This window comes from Stegodyphus dumicola, chromosome 3 (genome assembly GCF_044657685.1).
Source record: "Stegodyphus dumicola isolate Sdum_Otavi_A_Nest chromosome 3, ASM4465768v1".
Taxonomy (NCBI): domain Eukaryota; kingdom Metazoa; phylum Arthropoda; class Arachnida; order Araneae; family Eresidae; genus Stegodyphus; species Stegodyphus dumicola.
Window position 1 is genome coordinate 28,559,901 of NC_140770.1, and position 20,426 is coordinate 28,580,326.

The 20,426-nt window shown below is 30.4% G+C and overlaps 1 protein-coding gene across 4 annotated transcripts in view; it reads right to left on the minus strand.

The window, feature by feature from the left end:
* Positions 1–20,426, minus strand: part of LOC118193384 (uncharacterized) — a 78,407-nt gene that overhangs the window by 50,071 nt on the left and 7,910 nt on the right. For 2 of the 4 annotated variants that reach the window (XM_085812684.1, XM_085812681.1), the window contains exons 2-8: positions 19,691–20,283; positions 13,305–13,420; positions 9,368–9,441; positions 4,532–4,810; positions 2,756–2,955; positions 2,427–2,660; positions 1,892–2,025 (exon numbers count right to left, since the gene is read on the minus strand). In XM_085812684.1, the coding sequence (XP_085668810.1) occupies positions 1,892–2,025; positions 2,427–2,660; positions 2,756–2,955; positions 4,532–4,810; positions 9,368–9,441; positions 13,305–13,420; positions 19,691–19,766 (1,113 nt within the window). In that variant the 5' untranslated portion in view covers positions 19,767–20,283. The remainder of the gene's footprint in view (positions 1–1,891; positions 2,026–2,426; positions 2,661–2,755; positions 2,956–4,531; positions 4,811–9,367; positions 9,442–13,304; positions 13,421–19,690; positions 20,284–20,426) is intronic. The other 2 variants (XM_085812683.1, XM_085812682.1) reach the window with 1 other exon arrangement.

Genomic DNA, 20,426 nt, shown 5'->3' on the forward strand with positions numbered 1-20,426 from the left:
CAGCTGTAGTGCTTGGAGACATGTTCTTGCAAAGAAGGTTAACATAAGAAATTTGAGAAAGATTCAAAGCATTCTTCTCGTATAATTAGTGGTTTTAAAACCTTAAGCTATGAAACTGCTTTTGTTATTGCAGGGTTCTGCCTATAAATTTCAAAATTGAATATAAGAATAATATTTTTGAGGCAGTGGCAACTGATACTTAGAAATGTCTCCTTCCTGATCTTCCTCATCCAGCTACTTCAAAGCCCATAAATTTCTGCGATAGTAAAGAGACTACTGAAAAGAGTTTTCATACAGTTTTCTTTACAGATGATGGCAAGATAAACAAGGTTGGCCTTGCATTTTTTCTTTTTGAAGGCCATTCTGAGGTTTGTTATTTTAAACACCGCATACAGAATGAATGCACAGTTTTTCAAGCAAAACTTCTGTGCTCTCTTGCCGTCAAATGGATCAAGGATAATGGGACAGCATCCTCCAGGTACCTTATTTGTTCTGATTCTCTTTCTTCTCTTCACCTTTTGAGCAACAGTATTACTAACAACGACAAATTAGTCAGTTTGATTATAAATAGGGGAACTGTTATCCGCATTGCTTATGTGCATGCTCATCATGGTTTCTATGGAAATGAAATAGCCGATTTCTTAGCTAAAGATGCCTTATACAAATTGATATCAAAATTAGCATTTCAAAGAACTATTGGAAGTCCTTCCATTATAAGAAGCTTTTAGCTAAGTGGAATGAGGAATATATTTCATCTTTTAATGTTAAGGTCACCAAAACGTTCTTTCCTTCTATTTACCATAGACTGCACTTAAGAGTCTTTGTTCTCTATTAATTTTAAAGTTTCTCAGTTTCTACCTGGTCATGGTAAATTTGCAAGTTACCTGTTTCGTTTCAATCCAAGATCAAACAATTTATGTGAATATTCAAAACGAGTACCTCAAAATTTGGAACATTTGATTTTCTCAAGACCTACATTTGATGGCCTTAGATTATGCTTGCAGAACAATTTGAAAATGTTCACAGTGACTTGGCCAGTAAGCTTAATTGTTTTCGTGAAGTCCAGACAGCTGTTCTTTGTGTTTGTTCGTTTTATTTATGCATGCAACTTTTAATGTTTTACTTAAATTACTTGCATAAGCCCCGTGCTGTGTATCTGCGGTGCATGGGAAGATTAAAACTTTCAGAAACATTCTTAAATTTTTAAATATCTCAAGCAGTTTTTGTCATATGGAAGCCAAATTCAGTTCTATTATTTCAAATCAAAATACAGCTCTACAGATTATGAAACTGCACAAAAAGTTATTTTTTGTAATTCCAAAAATTTCACTTTTATATTTTTTATAACAAAACATAAAAGCATGTCTTATTTAAAATACTTTTTCAAATAGAAGTCCATGTTTATGGTAAGTAGTTGTGAAAATAAAGGCAGTAAAACAACTTTTATGGACATGAAACATAAACAGTACTTTCTTAACACACTCTGAAACCTTGAAGAGAAATTTTTGACATTTTCTAAGATAATTACTGATAAATTTAAAGCATGGACTATGCATCATAAACAGACATTTTCAAACATAGAAATTATTAGTAAAAACATACACATTTCTCTCATAAACAATTAATATTACCTCTTTAAGAAAATTTTAAGCTTCATTACGAATACAAAAATTTTAAGATGATCAATATTAGTGTAGTAAATTCCTTAATTAAAATAAACTTTTGAGGAGAAGCTAATTTCTTAAATGTGACAAAAAAATCCTAAGACTAAAAAAAAATAATGAATAAATAATTTACAAGGGAAAAATAACGTATTAAAAGTTGTTTTTGGAAATCTATTAAAATTAAGTTATACAATATATTAAAGAATTTAAAAGTAGTAGTCTAAAACCTGAAGAAGTCCAGGTATCCAATCCATGCGGAATAGTTCATCTAAATCAAATCCAGCATTGTTGGATTTATCCTTAACTTCATCATTGGGTTTATTTTCAGTTGTTGGTTTCGGGTCTTCTTGTGAAAAAGTAGCTAAAAAATAGATGAATTCATTTATTCATCAAGAAAACATATATTAATATTTAACACTTTTTTCAGTCAACAATTAAAATTAACAGATTTGGATTTAATTTGCTTAAAAATAAGATTTGAAAACTTGTATGCAAAAATTCTGAACAGATATACTTAACACAGAATATTTTAAAATACTTTAAGACATTTATCTTTCTAATAAAAAAGCATAATTTTTATTTTTTAACTAGACTAAACATGTTATTTGGCTCAGCTTTTAGCACTTACTATCATTCTGTAATTTTAAGAGATTGAAAATTAAAAATTAAGAGATGGAAAAATAATAACATAAGAGAAAAAACCGAAGTTAGAACAGAATTTTTTCCCATTGAAGCATATATTTTACATAAAAAAGGAGTCACCTTTTTTCTTGGAATTATCTTCAGATATCACATTTTCATTCCTTTCACCTTCATCAGATTTTAAACTTGAGCGACGAGAATTCTGCTTAGCTCTTTTACTTGCCTTTTTTGATGGCTTACGATTTTCATCCTCATTTTGATTATCTTCAAACCCAACAAGTTCTATAGTTTCTGACTGACTAGTGGGACCACTACTGAACCATTCAGGTTCAACCTCATCAATTCGATCTCGACCTAAAGAAAGTACAGGAATCATAAAAAATACTCAAGCCAAAAATGTTGCCTTAATTAATACTCAAAGTAAATATCAGCTACATATTTTAACTAACCTCTTGAACGTCTGTCTCCCCGGTTATAACGGCTCGAATATCGCCTCAAGTCTTTCTCGTTATCTTCTTGATCAAAACGATCTCTACGTTCATTTCTGCCAGAGCCATATCCATATTCACGATCACGATCCCAATCTCTCTGTTCTCGATCTCTAGCCATGATACGCCCACTTCCAATTCTCCTTGAAGAATCTCGAAAACTGAAAATAAAGTAATAAATAGAAGAAAAAATTAAAAGAAATTAAATTTTGTTTTAAACATAACGAGTACAAATCCAATCACTAATCATAGTAAATTCCTAACATTCTTTCCCATGGTTACCACATAAATTGTAATAACATTTGTAATATTACATAGTCGAGTACACATGTTTTAATAATTAAAAAAAATTAAGGGTCTCTAAAAGATCACACAGGTATAATATTAAATGAGGTTTCCTACTTAAACAACATTTAAAAGTTACAACCCGAAAAACATTTTGCAGTGCATGAGAAGTTTAGATATTCTTATAGCTGCAAAACAAACTCAATATTCATAAACATGCAAGCTACAATCTAAATATTGCAATACTGTAGTGCAAAAGAGTTCTGAAATAAGATGCATATCGTAAATTTAAAAGATATATTCATTAAAATTTTAATTAACATTTATTGCCAAATTTCACAATGTTTTTCATACTCAGTTAAGTTTTTACTACATTGATTTAAAAAATAAATGAAAACACTTTACAAGTTCTGCATTGGTAATGTTGCCTTTTCTCCCATTAATATACAGCACAAACTATATAGTATTGAACATACAAAATTAGGATATGTACAGCAAGTTCAGTACCCGTTTGCCTAATATGACATCAATAATAATATATGTAAAATAAATTTATTCCTCTAATAAATATGTAGGACATAATTGTATGTAATATTATAAATTTTTATTATAAGAAATCTGATGAATTAAATTTTTACTGATAACTATTAGCTGCTTATCTGAATCTTAACGGTACTCAGGTTGAATACAGACATGTCAACTGGCTAAAACAAATTCAAAACGTAATAGAACTGTTATTTCTGCTCCTTCCCTAATGGAAGATGTTAAAGTATTTTCTGAAATAATTTAACTCAAAATTTCAGAAGTTTAGAATGTTTAATGTAAAAATTCCTAGAACTTAATATACAATATATTAAAGAAATTTTGTCAAATCCAGATCCTCTAGCAATTTTAAAATGTGATAAAATAATAAATAAATAAATAAATAAAATAAAAATATAGCATCACCACTCACTTGCAGTGTTACTTACAAAACAAATATGAACAGAGAAACCAACTTAAAGATTTATTACAAATTGGAAATTAGTCAAAATTCCTCATATTGTGATGATTCAGATCTTGACATATGAAATTTCTCATCACTTACAACTAAATCTGCCTCAAAACAGGCAACAGAAATTAATGTTTTATGCTACTCATAGTTTCAGTTTCTGCAAAATCTGTAGCCTAAAATAGATGATGGCTAGTCTGAAAATTTTCCTGACAGCTGATTCTGGAATGGAGAATTTTTAGATAGTACACTGCATATAATTTACTGATTATGTAACTTTAAAACAACATAAAATTCTAGAACTTCTCTCATATGGTACATATACCAAGAAAGATTAGAAAAGAATTTTGAAATAAATCTATAAGAAAATAATTTAAGAAACTACACGATAAATGACAAATTTCACTTTCTGCCAGATAAAAAAAAGGTCATTTTTAATAATTAAACAGTAATATCTTTACTTTTCCGATTCTCTTCCATCGCTGGGACTACCAGGTCTTCTAGCCAAAGAAGGCTGTTGAATAACATGGCAACCAGTTCCAAAACTTCGTCGCTGTGGGCTGAGAACAATATCATCTTTTTCTTCTTTAATGCGTTCTTTGGGATCAGATGATTTTCTTTTGTGACTCAGCATGCCATCCTCTTGTCTATCCCGTTTTGAACGTGTTTCATCAAGTGAACCAATACGATCACTTCGATGATTCATAAACCAGCGTTCAGGATCCCATTTTCCCGTTTGACTTAAGGGGGGAAAAAAATTAATACCAAAATTTTTATGAAATAATTTTAAATCTGCATATTGTATAGAAATCAAATGTCAATTACATTAATATAAATATTGAAGTACATAATATAAATGGGAGTAAGATAAACATTTTATATTTAACTAGCATTACATTCATTATTTATATGAAGAAAACTGCTTCCAGAAGCTGTATAAAATGTTAGGCAAGTCCCACAGTTGAATGGGAACAAATATGAAGAAAAAACACTGAATTTAAATGAAGAGAAATCCCCCCCCCCGAGTCATACAGCAACTAAGCAGATGACATATTATTTTTACTCAAAGCTTAACTCTCCACAGCACCTCAATATATGGGGGGGGGGAAAAGAGGACATATTCATGAAAACTACAAAATGAACTCTTTTATATTTTACTATTCTTGCTTCTGAAAAGGAATAAAAACCAGTTTACAATCTAAAAGTTTCGAGACATAAGCTACAAACCTGCCAATGCTGGAATTAAAAAATATCAAGGATGTTGATCAGAAAACAAAATTAATTACTAAAATTGGTAAAATTATGAAACATATTAAGAAAAACTATACTTAACTTACTTAGAATTATAACTACACTTAATAATACTGATACTTGTTGACGACAGGTTAAATGCTGACACAGGCCAAATAAAACTTTAACTATTCAAGATTTTCCAAAAAAGCAAAGTTTTTTTAAATCACTTTCCTTCTTTTGTTAAATGTTTTTTCTCTCTCTCTTTTGCTAAAAATTCCATTTTTAAATATTCCCAAAACTGGCATCTGGCAATAATGGAACATGCACTGAGATCAGTAAATGTGCAACAATGTAAGCAGCAATGTGGTTCAGCTTATCACTCTTCTTGTTTATCATAAACGACATCAAACCAGAGGCAAGCTGCAACAAATAACAATCTGATGCCATTTCAAATGCAACTGCCAAACACCAGATTTTATTGCTAAAACATCCTCAGGTTGTTCAAGTTTTATCGATTCTCATAGATAACCTACAAGTTCCACATTATTTTTCAATCTACCTCTAAAAAGACTGAAATTCTTCAATGTTTATTTTGAAACATTTATAAAAAATCACACAAACAAAAAATCTAAATTGAAGTTTACACAATTTTTGTTGAATTTTATAATTCTACTCCTCCCCACTCTACATTATGCAACACACTGACAGACAAATTCTCACTTTTATAGAAGCTAATTTTGCAAACATCTCTCAACTGAAGAAGTTGCAAATTATAAGAATATTTGAAAAATTTTCAAAACCTTCTGCTAAAGTGCTAAAGGGGAAAATACACAAGTTAATATGGTTATTACATTGTAGTTGTAATTATAAATTATGCGATTACAATGTAAATAAATTAATTGCAAAACTGCAATTACATTTACATTGTACAATTTTACATGACAATTATAATTTGCTTTACTTTTAATTGCAATTACATTGCAATTGAATTGTATATACTTGCAACTACACTGTTATCCAATTATTAATCAACACTTACTCATAATAAATTATAACTTAATTCTTGTCTATTTTTATCAAATCAGGTGGAATCAAACACTTTTTCCTTGGAAGAAAGCAACAGCATACTTTTCACTTGATAGTAAATTAAAAATAATTTTGAATCTAGGAAGGTTAGAGGGGATTTATTAGAAAAATGAAAAAATAATTTCAGAATTCCTATTCCTTAGTTTTGGGTTCCCTACATCTACTGGCAATAAATGCCACAAATGTGACAGCTAATCACAGGTCACTGATAAAACTATGAAGCATCCTTTATGTACATCTGCTACTTATACATTGTCGGCTTTTCAAGGTACTTATGTATTAGCACAACCACCTACAAGAAGTCACCAAGTGTTCAGAATTCACCAAATTCTGGCAATCATTTCCATAACATTTTTTCAGTTTTAATAAATAACACCGACATTTTGCATCCATTCTTTTGTTGTATTCAAGTTCCAACAATTTTTATAGATAAATCATGATATTTTTTGTTCTTAAATGCAATTTCAACATGTACTTGTGGAATTTGCCTGCAACAGAAGAAACTGCTATAAAATGCCAGCAAGAACATAGTATTTTGCCACTGCAAAGGAAATAATTCTTTTGAATTTTTTGAAGTCATCGCTATGAAATGTTCACCAAAACAAAAGAAACAAATCCCACTTGTAAATAGGTTTATAAACTGGTTTTCAAGATATATATTTAAAACATTATATATGCATACAATAAATTATTTTTCATAATTACCACTCATTTTTCTTCTTTGGTAAAAACTACTATACTGCACCAAGATAGTTCCACTAATATGCAAGTACTTTTTTTTTTATTATTTCCTTGCATAAGTTAAGAAAGTATCATAATTGTAAAAAAATTCAGGTATTAATATTTCGATGGAAATATCCATCCATCCACCCACCCACATCCTGAATCCACTTTCACCATTTATTTGCATGATATCTGCAGATATGGACAGGATAAAGGACTCTTTCCCAGAACAGATTGTAAAATGGATTTTTTACATCTGTATGTATGTCACATACCGCAAAAATGATTAGCCACAAAATGTTGAAATTTTGTATATGGGAGTGCTATAACCCACTTCCCTTAAACAGCCTTTATTTTTGCTATCATTGGTCATGGTCATAATCATGTACTTCTAATTACAGAGGTGTTTTAAATGATGAAAACGTTCACATTTTGGCAATGTCAAGCTTTTAAAAATTTTAATTTTGGACAAACAAAATCTAACTTTTAATGAAGTCTCCCATTTCCTATACTTATATCTGTGAAAATTTTATACTTGTTATGAAAAAATACAATTCTAAGAAGTTTGATTACCATACGGCAAAAATCAACCGGATAATTAATTAAAAATCTGATGTGTACACCACAACTTCCTTGTATTGGAATATTAAATTATACGCATTTTTTTCTTGCATTTCATTTAAACTTATTGGATTGAATTAAATCTACTTCGCCGACAGTGCATAAACCACAATAGCATAAATGCATTCTTTAAAATTCAGTCTAGTATTTGTTTACCATAGCGACACTCTGGCGCTAGATTCACATAACAGTATTAATAATTATATAACAGTTAACTTATATAATAATTATATAATGGAAACTAAGTCAACTGTTATATAATCCAATAATTACATAAGAGTTAACTTATATATTTCGTTCATATTATAACTCAAAATGCACAAAATTTATATCATTTAAAGAATAGAATTATCTAATCATTGCCACACGTTCTATTCAAATACTATAATAAAGCTAGAATGATGTATAAAAGAAATTAAGCAAACAAAAGAAAAAAGAAACAGTTTTTCACAGACGATTGAGTATATCTCATTTAATTAATTCAGTTCTCACTTCGTGAGAAGGCAAAAATACATAAAAACTCAAAATATCTATATTAAAAATTAGGAAGTAAATCTTAAACACTTATTTCCTCGAAAAAATTCCAGAAAGAATTAAGCATGATTTAATTGGCAATAATAAATGAAGGCGTTATCTTTGTTATTGCGAAGCTAAGTTTCTCTAGATTGGCAACAAATCCACTAGTCTCCTGTTTCAAATGTAAACATCAATGGCCACCATTAAAAAAAGGCTTAGTGGCACTTAGACAACTTTAAAATTGTTGATAATTCTAAAAATATTGCATACAGATTTACTAAAGGCATAAAAACCTTAACCGGAAGATAACAACAACATAATACAATCATTTTTAAAGCAAAAAACGTACAATTTACGAACATATAAGAGTAAAGAAACTGAGATCACTGAGCCGGGTAACAGAGTGGATATATATATATATATAAATATATTTATATATGTTTGGTGGGGCCGATTGGGACCAAAATACGATGTGCACATCTACATGTTATAGCAGTCCTATATACAAAATTTCAACGTTCTGAGGCTACTCGTTTTTGAGTTATGCGAGATACGTTCGTACAGACGGCACGAAAAATTCTCTTCAGAATGAATTTTAAAGCAGTTTTATAATTTTTTTGAAGGAAAAGAGTCTTATTCTGTCCTTACGTACAGATATCATGCAAAAACATCGTTAAATTGCATTCGATAGCTGTCAAAATGGATATTTTTGTTGAAATATGCTGCCTGAAACTTTTCGCGATTACAATACTCCCTTTTTACTTCGTACAAGGAAGTAAAAATTTGCAATTTTCCATGTCATTTTCAACATGTCTTGAGGGAATGATTTATTGAATTAGAATAATTTGAGAAGATAAGTTAAATTAAAATGGAACAAAAAATCTAAAATTTAATAGACCATACAAAAAGCTCATGTGGTTTCCACATCAGATTTTCTTAATTTAAAAAATAGTTCATGGATATATAGCATAAAAGCCATACTCAGAAACATACTTCTTTTCTATTGAATAAATTCCTTTTAAAAAATACACATTGGAAATTATGAAACATAATGCCTGGGCTACTTTCAAAATATAAATTAATTAACAAATTAGAAATTATCAAAATTCTATAATTACTTGTTATATGCAGGATCCAGGCAAGAAGGCCAACTCTGAGACAATGGTGAAACAGAATATTTCATCAAATCCTCCTAAAAATATTCAAATATAAAAGTTTTATTAATGCAGTACTTCCAGACAGACACAAAATTTTTGTACCTTTTACGTGTTTCTGAAACAAAATTTTTTAGATATTTATTTATGTAATTTGTTATTTTTAACATTAAGCTATGTAACCGATAAAAATACAGCGACAGAATAAAAGTAAATTCTAAATTTATTTGTGTACATTAGAATAAAAATTTAGAAATGAAATCCTCTAATTCTGAACATGAATTCAAATATACTAACATATAGTACAGACCCTCAAAACTTTTGATAGTGTTTCATCATTATCAAACGCTTCAAGTAAAAATTTGTTCTTATATCACATGTAGTCGACTTCCACCTCCACAAAGCTCACGAATTCAACGATTAATATTCTATGATGAAACATAATACATTTTAGATTTCTATTCTTTGAATGGGAAAAAAATTTAAAAACATATTCTTAAGTTACCTCATATAGCTATGGTTTGGTTTAATTATGGCAAAGCACTTGATGACTATCTGCCTATGGGGAAGACTTTCTAAGGGAAATTGGCTCATATACACATTTTATATATAGGGAAAAGCACAAAAATGCCCATGCAGTCAGCTCGTTTGCCAGTATTCGAATCCTGGACTAAACTATTGGAGTTCAGCAACTTTACCGCTGAACCATCGGCGAAGTACCACACATAACTACATGGATCTATATCATGCAATTAATGAATTAGATGGACTAGGCTAATCCCCCATCATTTTAGACATTAACTCTTTCAAGTAATTTTTATCAAACATTTTAAAGCAATAAAAATAACATCATTTATCTTTTCTGAGGCCACATGCCATTCGAGAATAGCTGGGTTTTTGTAAAACAGGACGAACTTGTCCATCCCCACATAGACTAGCTGCCTTTGAATTTTGTTAACTACTGGCAGTAGGTCATAAGAAATTATAATTTTCTCATGCCTCTTATAAGAAAAATTAATTTAACTTTTAATACTATAATTAAACTAGTCTCCATAAAAGTGCTCTTGCAATGCATAAAAGAGTTAAAAAACACATATTGACACAATTAATTCCAAGTTGAAGTGACAGAGAGAAGCAGTATTAAAAACTCCATATACAAGAGATCATTACAGAGCATGGACAAGGAGCCTTTGAAGCCATTTTACTTGTATGATAGTGATGTCACTTATCACTGCTCGTACCACAACCTTGTAGTCTCAATAGCTTGTTTACACCTTCTTTTTTTGGGGGGTGGGGAATACATTTTCTAAAGAAAAAAAAAAAGAGTACTGATGAAAGATAGATCTATTCCGTATGTTTTCATTTCTTTAAATATGGCACATCACACCCATCATTCAAAACAAAAACATTAAAAATTTCAAAATGATTAACAATAAGCAAATTAAAAAATAACCTCTTTTGCTGGCCTTATGTTCTTTTTAGGATATTTTTAATTATTTAAGTTTTACGACTTCCATCAGATTAAAAAACCTTACTACGGCATGATCACTGAATTTCCTTTTTAATACGATTTTCATAAATTTATTAAGAGCACATTATGCATTATAGAATTCATTAGTCTTCATATTCAAGATACAATAAATTCTGTTATCATGGCCATCTCCCTATCATGACGACTTCTGAAAGTAACCATTGTTTCCTACAGCATAAAAATTACTATTGAATTTTACCTCTCTAAGAAGACCATTTCCACTGGCCATGTGTGGTCATCTTAGAGAGGATTATAATTTTTCTTCATAACTAGTCCCCTCTGGTGAAAACCACAGCACACCACTAATACGGATCCTTAAGTTAGCTGAAATAAAATATAGGGCTTCCAACTAAAATTCAGTTTCTAATTTCTTCTCATTTCTGTGATCAAACACTACAATTGTTTTACCAAATTAAATGCAAGAACAAGAACAATTTTATACATTTACTGCAAAATATAATAATATATTATAAAAATAGCAGAACTGAAAGAAATGAACTGAAGAAAATGACAATGTAAATTCAAATAATTACATTTAAAAGAAATAGTGTAACAATATATATATATATATATATAACCTTCTTCCCCTTCATTCTGAGGCTGAACTTTTCAGGGGACTTTTCTCCCTAAGTTTTGAACTTGCAGTCTGCTGCCATTTACAGAAGACAAAAACAGACTACTGAGCAAATGACTTCTAGAGGGCACCGTGGCAAAAGAATATATAACCTATTTGTATAACTGTTTTATATTTCGGAAGCAAATTTTTTAAAAATTTCTTGTTGAAGCTTCATTATGAAGGAAAGAAATTAACATGAAATGTTACAAAACTACTGCGCAACACAAGGCAGTTTATAATATGACATTCCACAGTTCTTTTGAGATTAGACTCTGTCAAAAAACTTTCAGACTTGTGCAAAATGTACAATTTCCAAAGTTTACTTGATGTATTGCAGCTTTAATTCAACAGATAAGTGTTTTGATTTATGAATTATCTATGTTAGAAGAGTCAATCTTGGCTCACATTACTGGCTAATCCTAACTGCTTTATTTTGTTACAAATAACTTGTTCACAATCACAGTGCTATGCATATTGAAACACAGAAAGTAACCTTTTTAAAATAATCTATGCTTAACTTTCCAAGCAGTAACAAGACCATTCAAGAATTTTTGAAACATTTTAACATAAAAATTTGCTATGTGAAGAATTACAAGGTCATGGGAAGATGTGTTTGCAGGTATTTTTAAAATGCCTATCATAATTTATGTTCAGCTATCAATTTTATGGATGATGGCCATGAACTGGAAGGTTTTCAGATATCACAAGCAAATGGTGAAATTTTCCAATTACTGCCAATTTGTAAATAATTTTGGAGAAGTGATACCGCATGAAGATTATTTAAAAAAAAAAAAAAAAGTTTTCCATCCTAATGACAATTCTCCAATCATCAATGAACTAATGTACAGCAAAATCTATAGTATGATTTCAAATCCAGAAACTATCACTACTGATAGTGAAGAAAATGACAAAAAGGTTGTTAAGAACGAAAAGATTCTGACTAAAAGTTTAGTGGAAATCTTATATATGGCAATTACAAGACTTAAGGATGAAACTTGAATGCGAAATTATGTCTCTATATAAAATTAAACCGTGAGTATTAATACAAAAAATGAAGCAGCTTAAACAAATTATATAGAAAGAAATGTTTAATAAAATAAATATTAAGCATATATTTTCCAGATTTTAGCCTTTTTGTAAATTTTGAGTTCATGGTCATAAAGGCTTCATTTCATACACTATTTAATATTCTTAATACTACAAATACATAAATATTATCTTCATTCTAAAATGCAGAAATTTTCAAAATCCAGAATTGACGAAGTCGCTACGATTCTGAATCTCTGCCTTTATACTTCATATATGTATTACAATTTCTCCTTCAGTTTGCATTGTGCTGCTAATATTATTTCAGAGATAATTATATTTATTTTATATTATTCTTTTATATATTTATTTTAGACTACATGACTATTTCAAATTCAAATTAAAAATATTTTGATTAAAAGAAATTAACAAAAATTTTCCAAAAATCAGCAGAAATAACTTAATTTTTTTTAATTAATACATACACTTAAAAATTAGTGACATAATACCAAAATTAATATATGATAACTTTACTCATTACGGAATTCAAAATTACTAAGACAGCATCATTAATGTTTATTTGCAAGAAGAAAAATACGTCTTTCACCAAATCCATACAAGCTCTTGATTAATCAAATATAAATACAAAATAATACACATTGCGAGTTAACTTAAAAATTAAGTTTTTCATAAAAAAATAATAAAAAAATGTATGAAAAATAATTTACTTTTGAATATCGATGAGAGGGCATAAATGTAGGTGAATTTCTCTTACTACCTAAAGAACTGTGGGATGGTGGTCGACTATTGAAGCATTCCATGGGCTCACATGAATGGCTATCATCTGCAATACAATGAAAAACACTTCAATGAAATACTAAATTAAAAAATAACAGAAAGTCTTAACAACTAATTTAACTGACAAAAAATTAACTTAGCAATTTACGGTATTTAAAAAAAAAAAAAAAATTTTTTTTTAAAAATTCTTACTCTTATAAAATTATTAAGCACTGTATCATTAAATTTAATACTTCATTCAAAAATGAATGGCCACATCAATAATTCATAAAACCTTTCATTTTCAAATTAATTTTGTTAAAAAATGTATCCTTTTTAAATTATAAAAGAATGACTCACTTCCTTTCACAGCAAACATACTTAACCCAAATCTTATATATTTTAATTTAAATCTACAAGGCATTTTTCGTCATTTAATGAAGAAATAATTCTTTAGATGAATTTGAGTCCTGGATTATGAGGATTAAAACTTAACTATAATTAAATGATTCTGATTAACCAAAAGATCTTGAATGTTCAATTCACAGGCCAATAAAGTCTAAATTTTTACATGGTTAGGATTTTATAAGACAGTTACAAAATCCTGAGTATTACTGCACGATTTTTAGTACTTTTTTACTATTGAAATCTGCAAATTGTACATATGACTATGGAATTCTGAATACTCTTATTCATAGCATTCAGTCAAGAAAGCACAATAATTTTACACTTGCAGACACTTAGCCAAAGAACACCGAACCATCATGGACTAGTCTCTGAGAACATTTAGTCAACAGTTGGTTTGAAGGACATGTTTAGCAGATTATGCATACATTACTGTATTTTAACAAAATTTATCCATATGTATCCAACAATCCTTTAATTTTTCTGTCAATTACAAAATTGCTAAAATTTTCCAAAAGTTCAATCTTTTAAGTAATTTTTTTCAACTATCAGTAAAATTCATTTTTTGATTCTTAAAGATCCCATCTTCGTTTTTAATTCTTGGGTAATTTAGAATATGGTTATGTGGTTTGACACATATTGGCCAAAATGAAAAAGCTTTGAAATTTCTCAACAGGGAACATGAACCATACATTCAAAAGGTAGAAATATAGAAATTTTTCATAGCTAATTATAATAAGTCAATTAAATTCAGACTGTGGATCTGCAAAATTACTGAAAACCTCCTTCATTTAATGAACTGGTTTTCACATTAACAATAATTCTTCTTCTTCACTTATACATTCCTTTCCATATATCATTTCACTCCTCCAACAGCTGAAATTTCCTTTCCCTATCATAAACTAGATGGTCCATTTTACAAATTATAATAGTATAGTTCGCCTTGGTTTCAATGAACCGACAAACAGTGTTTTCAAATGACAATCGCATTTTCAGACTAAATTTCAGTAGATGCGATTCTAAAAAAATTCCAAACTTCAATATCTACAATTGAAGTTTGTCTACAATTAGCAGAAATAACTGATAGTTTTGTACAGTACAAAGTTCAAGATCCGGACTCATTGTCACTTCAGCAATTCCGGCTTTGGGATTTTTCCGGATATTACAGTCAAAAGTCGTTAATCCGGACACCCATAATCCAGAATGATCTATAATCCAAACCTCAAAGCTACAAACTTTCTGCGCATACGTCAATGCATAATGCGTTCACGCATGTGCGTAATGCTTTCACGCAAGCGCATAATACATTTACGTATGCGCGTTAAATGTATAACGGACAATATAAGCTAAGCTAAAATTATCTATTTCAGTTAACGTTGCAGATTGCGTTGTTCCTTAATCTTCGAATTGTATCCGGCTTATTATCTTTTGCAGACTGTTAGAGCAATTTTATAAAAGTAAGCTTAAACTTTCAATTATGTCAAAAAGAATTTCCGATATATATTTACTAATATGTAAAAGATCTACAAAGCGAAAGTATGTTTCGATGTCCACCAAACAAAAAGTGAAATTGCTGCAAAAAATTAATAAAGGCAAATCCCTTGTTTCTCTAACCATTTCGAAATCTGTTTATCAATTTCACGCTGCTCTGAGGGGGGGGGAAGAACGTCGTGGCACGCAATGAACTGGAAGTTGATCTGTCAGCAATACCCTTATCTTCAGGGCAGATGTTTTTATTTTATTCACCTTATAATTCCTTACTAAATGTAGTATTTCATCTCGATATATTCAGTCTTTGATACGATTTAAATCAAATTCCTCGTCATTATAAATATCATGAGTACACATCAAATAGTTTTCTGGTTGCAATTTTCTAATTTCGACAATGCGTAATGTATGCTTTATGCATGCGCTCGTTGAAAGAAATGTTTAATAAAGTAAACAAATAAATATTAAGCTCTTTTTTTTTTGTAAATTTTGATACCCTTTAGATCATTATTGCTCTTTATTTCAGAAATCACAGTTTCATATTTTTAATTTTATAATTTCTGCATGCCATCTTACCAGCTTTAAACTGACGATCTATAATACGGAAAAATCGATAATCTGGAATCGTCCGACGAGTCCCGATTAAAGACTTTTGACTGTATTGGTTTATTTTAATTATGGCAAAGCACACTAGGGATCTGCCTAAGGGGAGGGATGCCTTCATGGAGGACTTTCTATGGGAAACTGGCTCGTATACACGTCACACTGGCTCGTATACACGTCACACATGGGGAAAACCACGAAAACGCCCATGCAGCCAGCCTGTTCGTGGGATTCGAACCTCGGACCGAACTACCAGTGTTAAACGTCTTTACCGCTCGGCCGCTGGTGAGCTTTCCCGGATATTATATCATCAGTTTAAATCTAGTAAGATGGCATGCAGAAATGATACAATTAAATAGAAATCATGATTTATGAAATATAGAAGCATTTATGATCTCAAGGATATAAATAGTTACAAAAAAGCTTAATATTTATTTATCTGCTTTATTAAACATTTCTTTCAATGTAAGTTGTTTAAGTTGCTTCGTTTTTTATGCTAATACTTTCTCTTTAATTCTGTAGATAGACATTATTTCTTGTTCAGTTACAAAGTTTCATTTTGTTCAAGTCCTGCAATTGCAGTGTCGAGAATTTCAACTAACTTCTCAACCGAAATTTTTTCGTTTTCAATAACTGCTCTGTCACTTTCTTCACTATCAGTTACGGTAGTTTGTGGATTTAGAACCATACTACAAATTTTGCCATCTGTTTATTTATTCATGATTGGGGCATTGTCATCACAATGAAAAACTTCTGTTATATCATCTTCATTTATTACCATTTCTCCACGTTTCTTTACAAAATCCATTATCTGGAAAATTTCATCTCTGGTTTGTGATATTCGAAAACCTTTAAATTCGCAATTATCATTTTCATCATAATAAATTATGGCAAGCATTTTTTAGAGCACATGGAAGCACATCCTCCCATGATCTTGCGATGCTCCACATAGCAGATTTTATGCTAAAATATTTCAAAAAAGCTTGAACAGTCTTGCCATTACTCAAGAAAATTAATATGGATTTTAAAAATGCTACTTTATATTTGCATGTCAGTGTGCACACTATTCCGATATCCATAGGCTGAATGATGGATGTACAATTTGGAATGATGGACGTACAGGAAATGATTATATGGATACATTAGCTTTCATTAAAACTTTAAGTGAAGTATGAGCAGCACAGTTGTCTACAATTAGGACAGTTTTCGCATTATCAGGCAAGCCAATTGAATTCAAATGACCCTTGGGTACAGAATGATTTTCAAACCAATCATTCATTAATGCTTGGGTCATCCATGCTCTTTTATTTACACTCAGTTGAATATGTGCACTCAGTTTTTAAGTTATATGTTTATATAACAGAGAAAATCTTTACTCCTTTAAATGTCTGAGGTCGTGTATTTTTTCTGATTACGAAAAGTTTACACTTGTGTGTAACTACAGCATTTGCACATGCTAAAATTGTTAATCTCGCTTTGGAATATTTGATACTATTTGGAGCCTATTCTTCAAAAGCTGCCAAAGTATTTATTTCACAGTCATTTTGCCAGAAAATACCAATTTCAACAGCTTTGTAAATTTGTTCTGGGAATAACTTTTCACCATTAATGAGTTGAATGAATTCATCTGCAAATAGTTCCATAGCTTTAATATCAGCTGACATTTTTAACTGCCTTATACCATGGTGATTTTTAAATTTGGTTAACCAACCTGTCGAATATGAGCATTCAGCTTTTAAGTTCATTTCTTCATGAAATATTTTGGCTTGAGCCATTACTTAGCATTGGACCTGTAAATGGCATGTCCTTGCTGCAACGTTGTTTGACCCATTCAGTCATAACTTTGTAATGACCATCACTTTTAGCATTACGGATAATTTTTCTATTAGTCATTGCGAGCGAAGCATCGAAATTCACAAAAAATTCAAGTTCCTTTTTCTGTTTTCTTATATCATATACATTTCCTTATGTCATTATTTCCTAATCAGCATTGACTTTCCAACACCATACTTCTCGCGTAATTTTTTATACGGATTTACTTTTATCCAGTTTTTGCAGCAATCTCACATTTTGTTTAATAGACATCGAAACATGCTTTTGCTTTGTAGATTCTGTTAGTTCCAGAATTAGAAACTCTTTTCGACATAATCGAAAGTTCAAACTTTTAATTTTCTAATTTTCATAAAATTGTAATAATAACAGCCTGCAAAAGATAATAAGCTTGATCAAATCAGAAAATTAAAAACAGCACAATAAGGTATATTAACTGAAATTCCTTGGATTTGGTAAATTATAATTTTAGCCTAGCTTAATAGCGTCTGCTATACATTATTGGCTATGTATCATGAGATTAGTGACAAAAGACAAGTTGTTCTGCTAAATTTTATCTTACTTCTATCGTGAACTGAGACAATTAAGCATGATTTGTATTAGTTGTGTCTATTTCTTGCATAAGCTTAAGGCATATCTGAGCCCTGAATAAATAAATTCCTGCATATACTTAAGGCTTATCAAAGGAAGGTGCTGGATATCCTACCAACTGAGGCCTGATGCAGTCAATGGAGGGGGGGGAGTCCTAAATTCTGCTATGAAGTGCCTCCTTATGTTCTAAATTTTTGCCGCCCTTAAATTTTGGGTCCCAGTGCTTTCCCTAAATTCTAAAAATTTTATCATTCCTTAATTTTGTTCCTCGGTGCTTCTCTAAAATTCTAAAAATTTTGCCTTCCCTAAATTCTACTGCCTGGTGCGGCCATACGGGCTCTGGCACCGGTTCTGGGTTAATGGGGGATTCAAAAATCTGTTATTCTTAATTCAAATAGCACTAAATGTAATCTTTTGGCCTATAAATATCATTAACAAAATCTGTTTTTACCATATGGAAAGAAATTTTTGTTAAATTTTTCGTCAACAATTCTTAGCGCATTTAACTTAAATCTGTAATCATCATCAAGCGTAAATTCAACATAAGATTACCATACTCCTCGCTATTCAATTACTAATATAAAAAAAAATTTTCAGGCATTGCTGCATGAATCGTTACTCAAATTGTCATAAGTTGATAAATATGTGGTGATGAAAACAAAATATAATAAATAGTGCTGCGCAAGGTTGGTTCAGGGATATAAAATATTAGTAGTGTAAAATCAACGATGTTTCTATGTAGAATGTTTCGGTTTGAGATGCAAACCAAGTAGATATGCAACCAAATTATTGATCACACAAATTTATGCTAAAATAATTGCTTCTTCAATAACAAGATATTTTATTTAGTGCTGACATGAATCAGGGCTCTCCACATGTTTTATTATGAGGGGGATCAAATGCACATGCATAAAGTATACAAAAAAAAAAAAAAATCTTCATACACACACAAAAAGGTTTGTTGGTGGCTTTTGAAGTCCAGATTTTAGGCGATTCCAAATATTGGATATCCAGATCTCCGACTTTGTACTGTATTTTTATATAAAAATTATGTAATAGTTCACCTCTCAATAAATGGTGAAAAATGGTTAGCAATAATAATTAGAGATAGGCGTGTCGAATTCTGACACTGTATGTTAGGAGGAACTGCTTATTTTTATCTTAAAAATAACGTGAACTGCTCACTCTTATAAAGGGCACACTGATTTCGAAGCATCTCATATCAACAACAATCTTAAAAATTTACATTTTTAATGTTTTTTAATAACAAAGTTACATACAAATGCTGAACTAATGCTCTACTGGCAATATTTCTGCAAAAAGTATAAACTATCTGGTTGAAAATAAAACCAAAAAATTTTCTTAATAAAGTTACAGAGGGAACAAAAAAACCATGGAAGCAGCATCTTTATTGCAGTACCAATGTTTTGGTAATTTTTCAAAGCCTTCGACCCATAAACTTGGTGGCCGTGTATCCCCAAACAGATCAAGCTCATTTTGAACGTCAAGTGCAGAATAGATGACAGCACGAGCAAGATGTAGCTGAAGATGTGAAAAAAGGCAGAAGTCTGAAGGAATCATGTTGAGGCTATGAAGGGGAACCAAAAGATCCCATTCAAATCTATACCAGCCTGTGAGTCCAGCCCGTGAATGCAGACACATGTGGTCTTGCATTATCTTGATGAAACATGAGCTTTTTGCACCGGAACTCGGATGCTTTTCCTTGACAGCAGCATTATCAGACTAGCATCTCTCCATACATCTTACTGTTGAGGGTTTAATGATTTTTCAGATACTTTTTGTGGATAATATCACGGCAATTCCACCAGATACAAAGCATGATCTTTTTGTTAGTCAAATTGAGCTTTGTGATGCTGTCGATGGGCTCTTCAGGCACAGATGAACCTTCTTTTCGCCTTGTGTTGTTGAAGTAAATCCACTTTTCATCAGAAGTGACGATAAAGTCCAGAATTTTGTCCTTGCGTTGATATTTTTGAGTGATGCTTGGTCATTCTTTACATACATGTAAAAATAAAATTTATTTTTGTCACAATTTATACACATTTAGCTATATAACTCTAAAATCTTAACATGGATGAAAATTCAGTAACTAATATATTCAAATGGATACCATATTCCAGGGCATATATTTCATA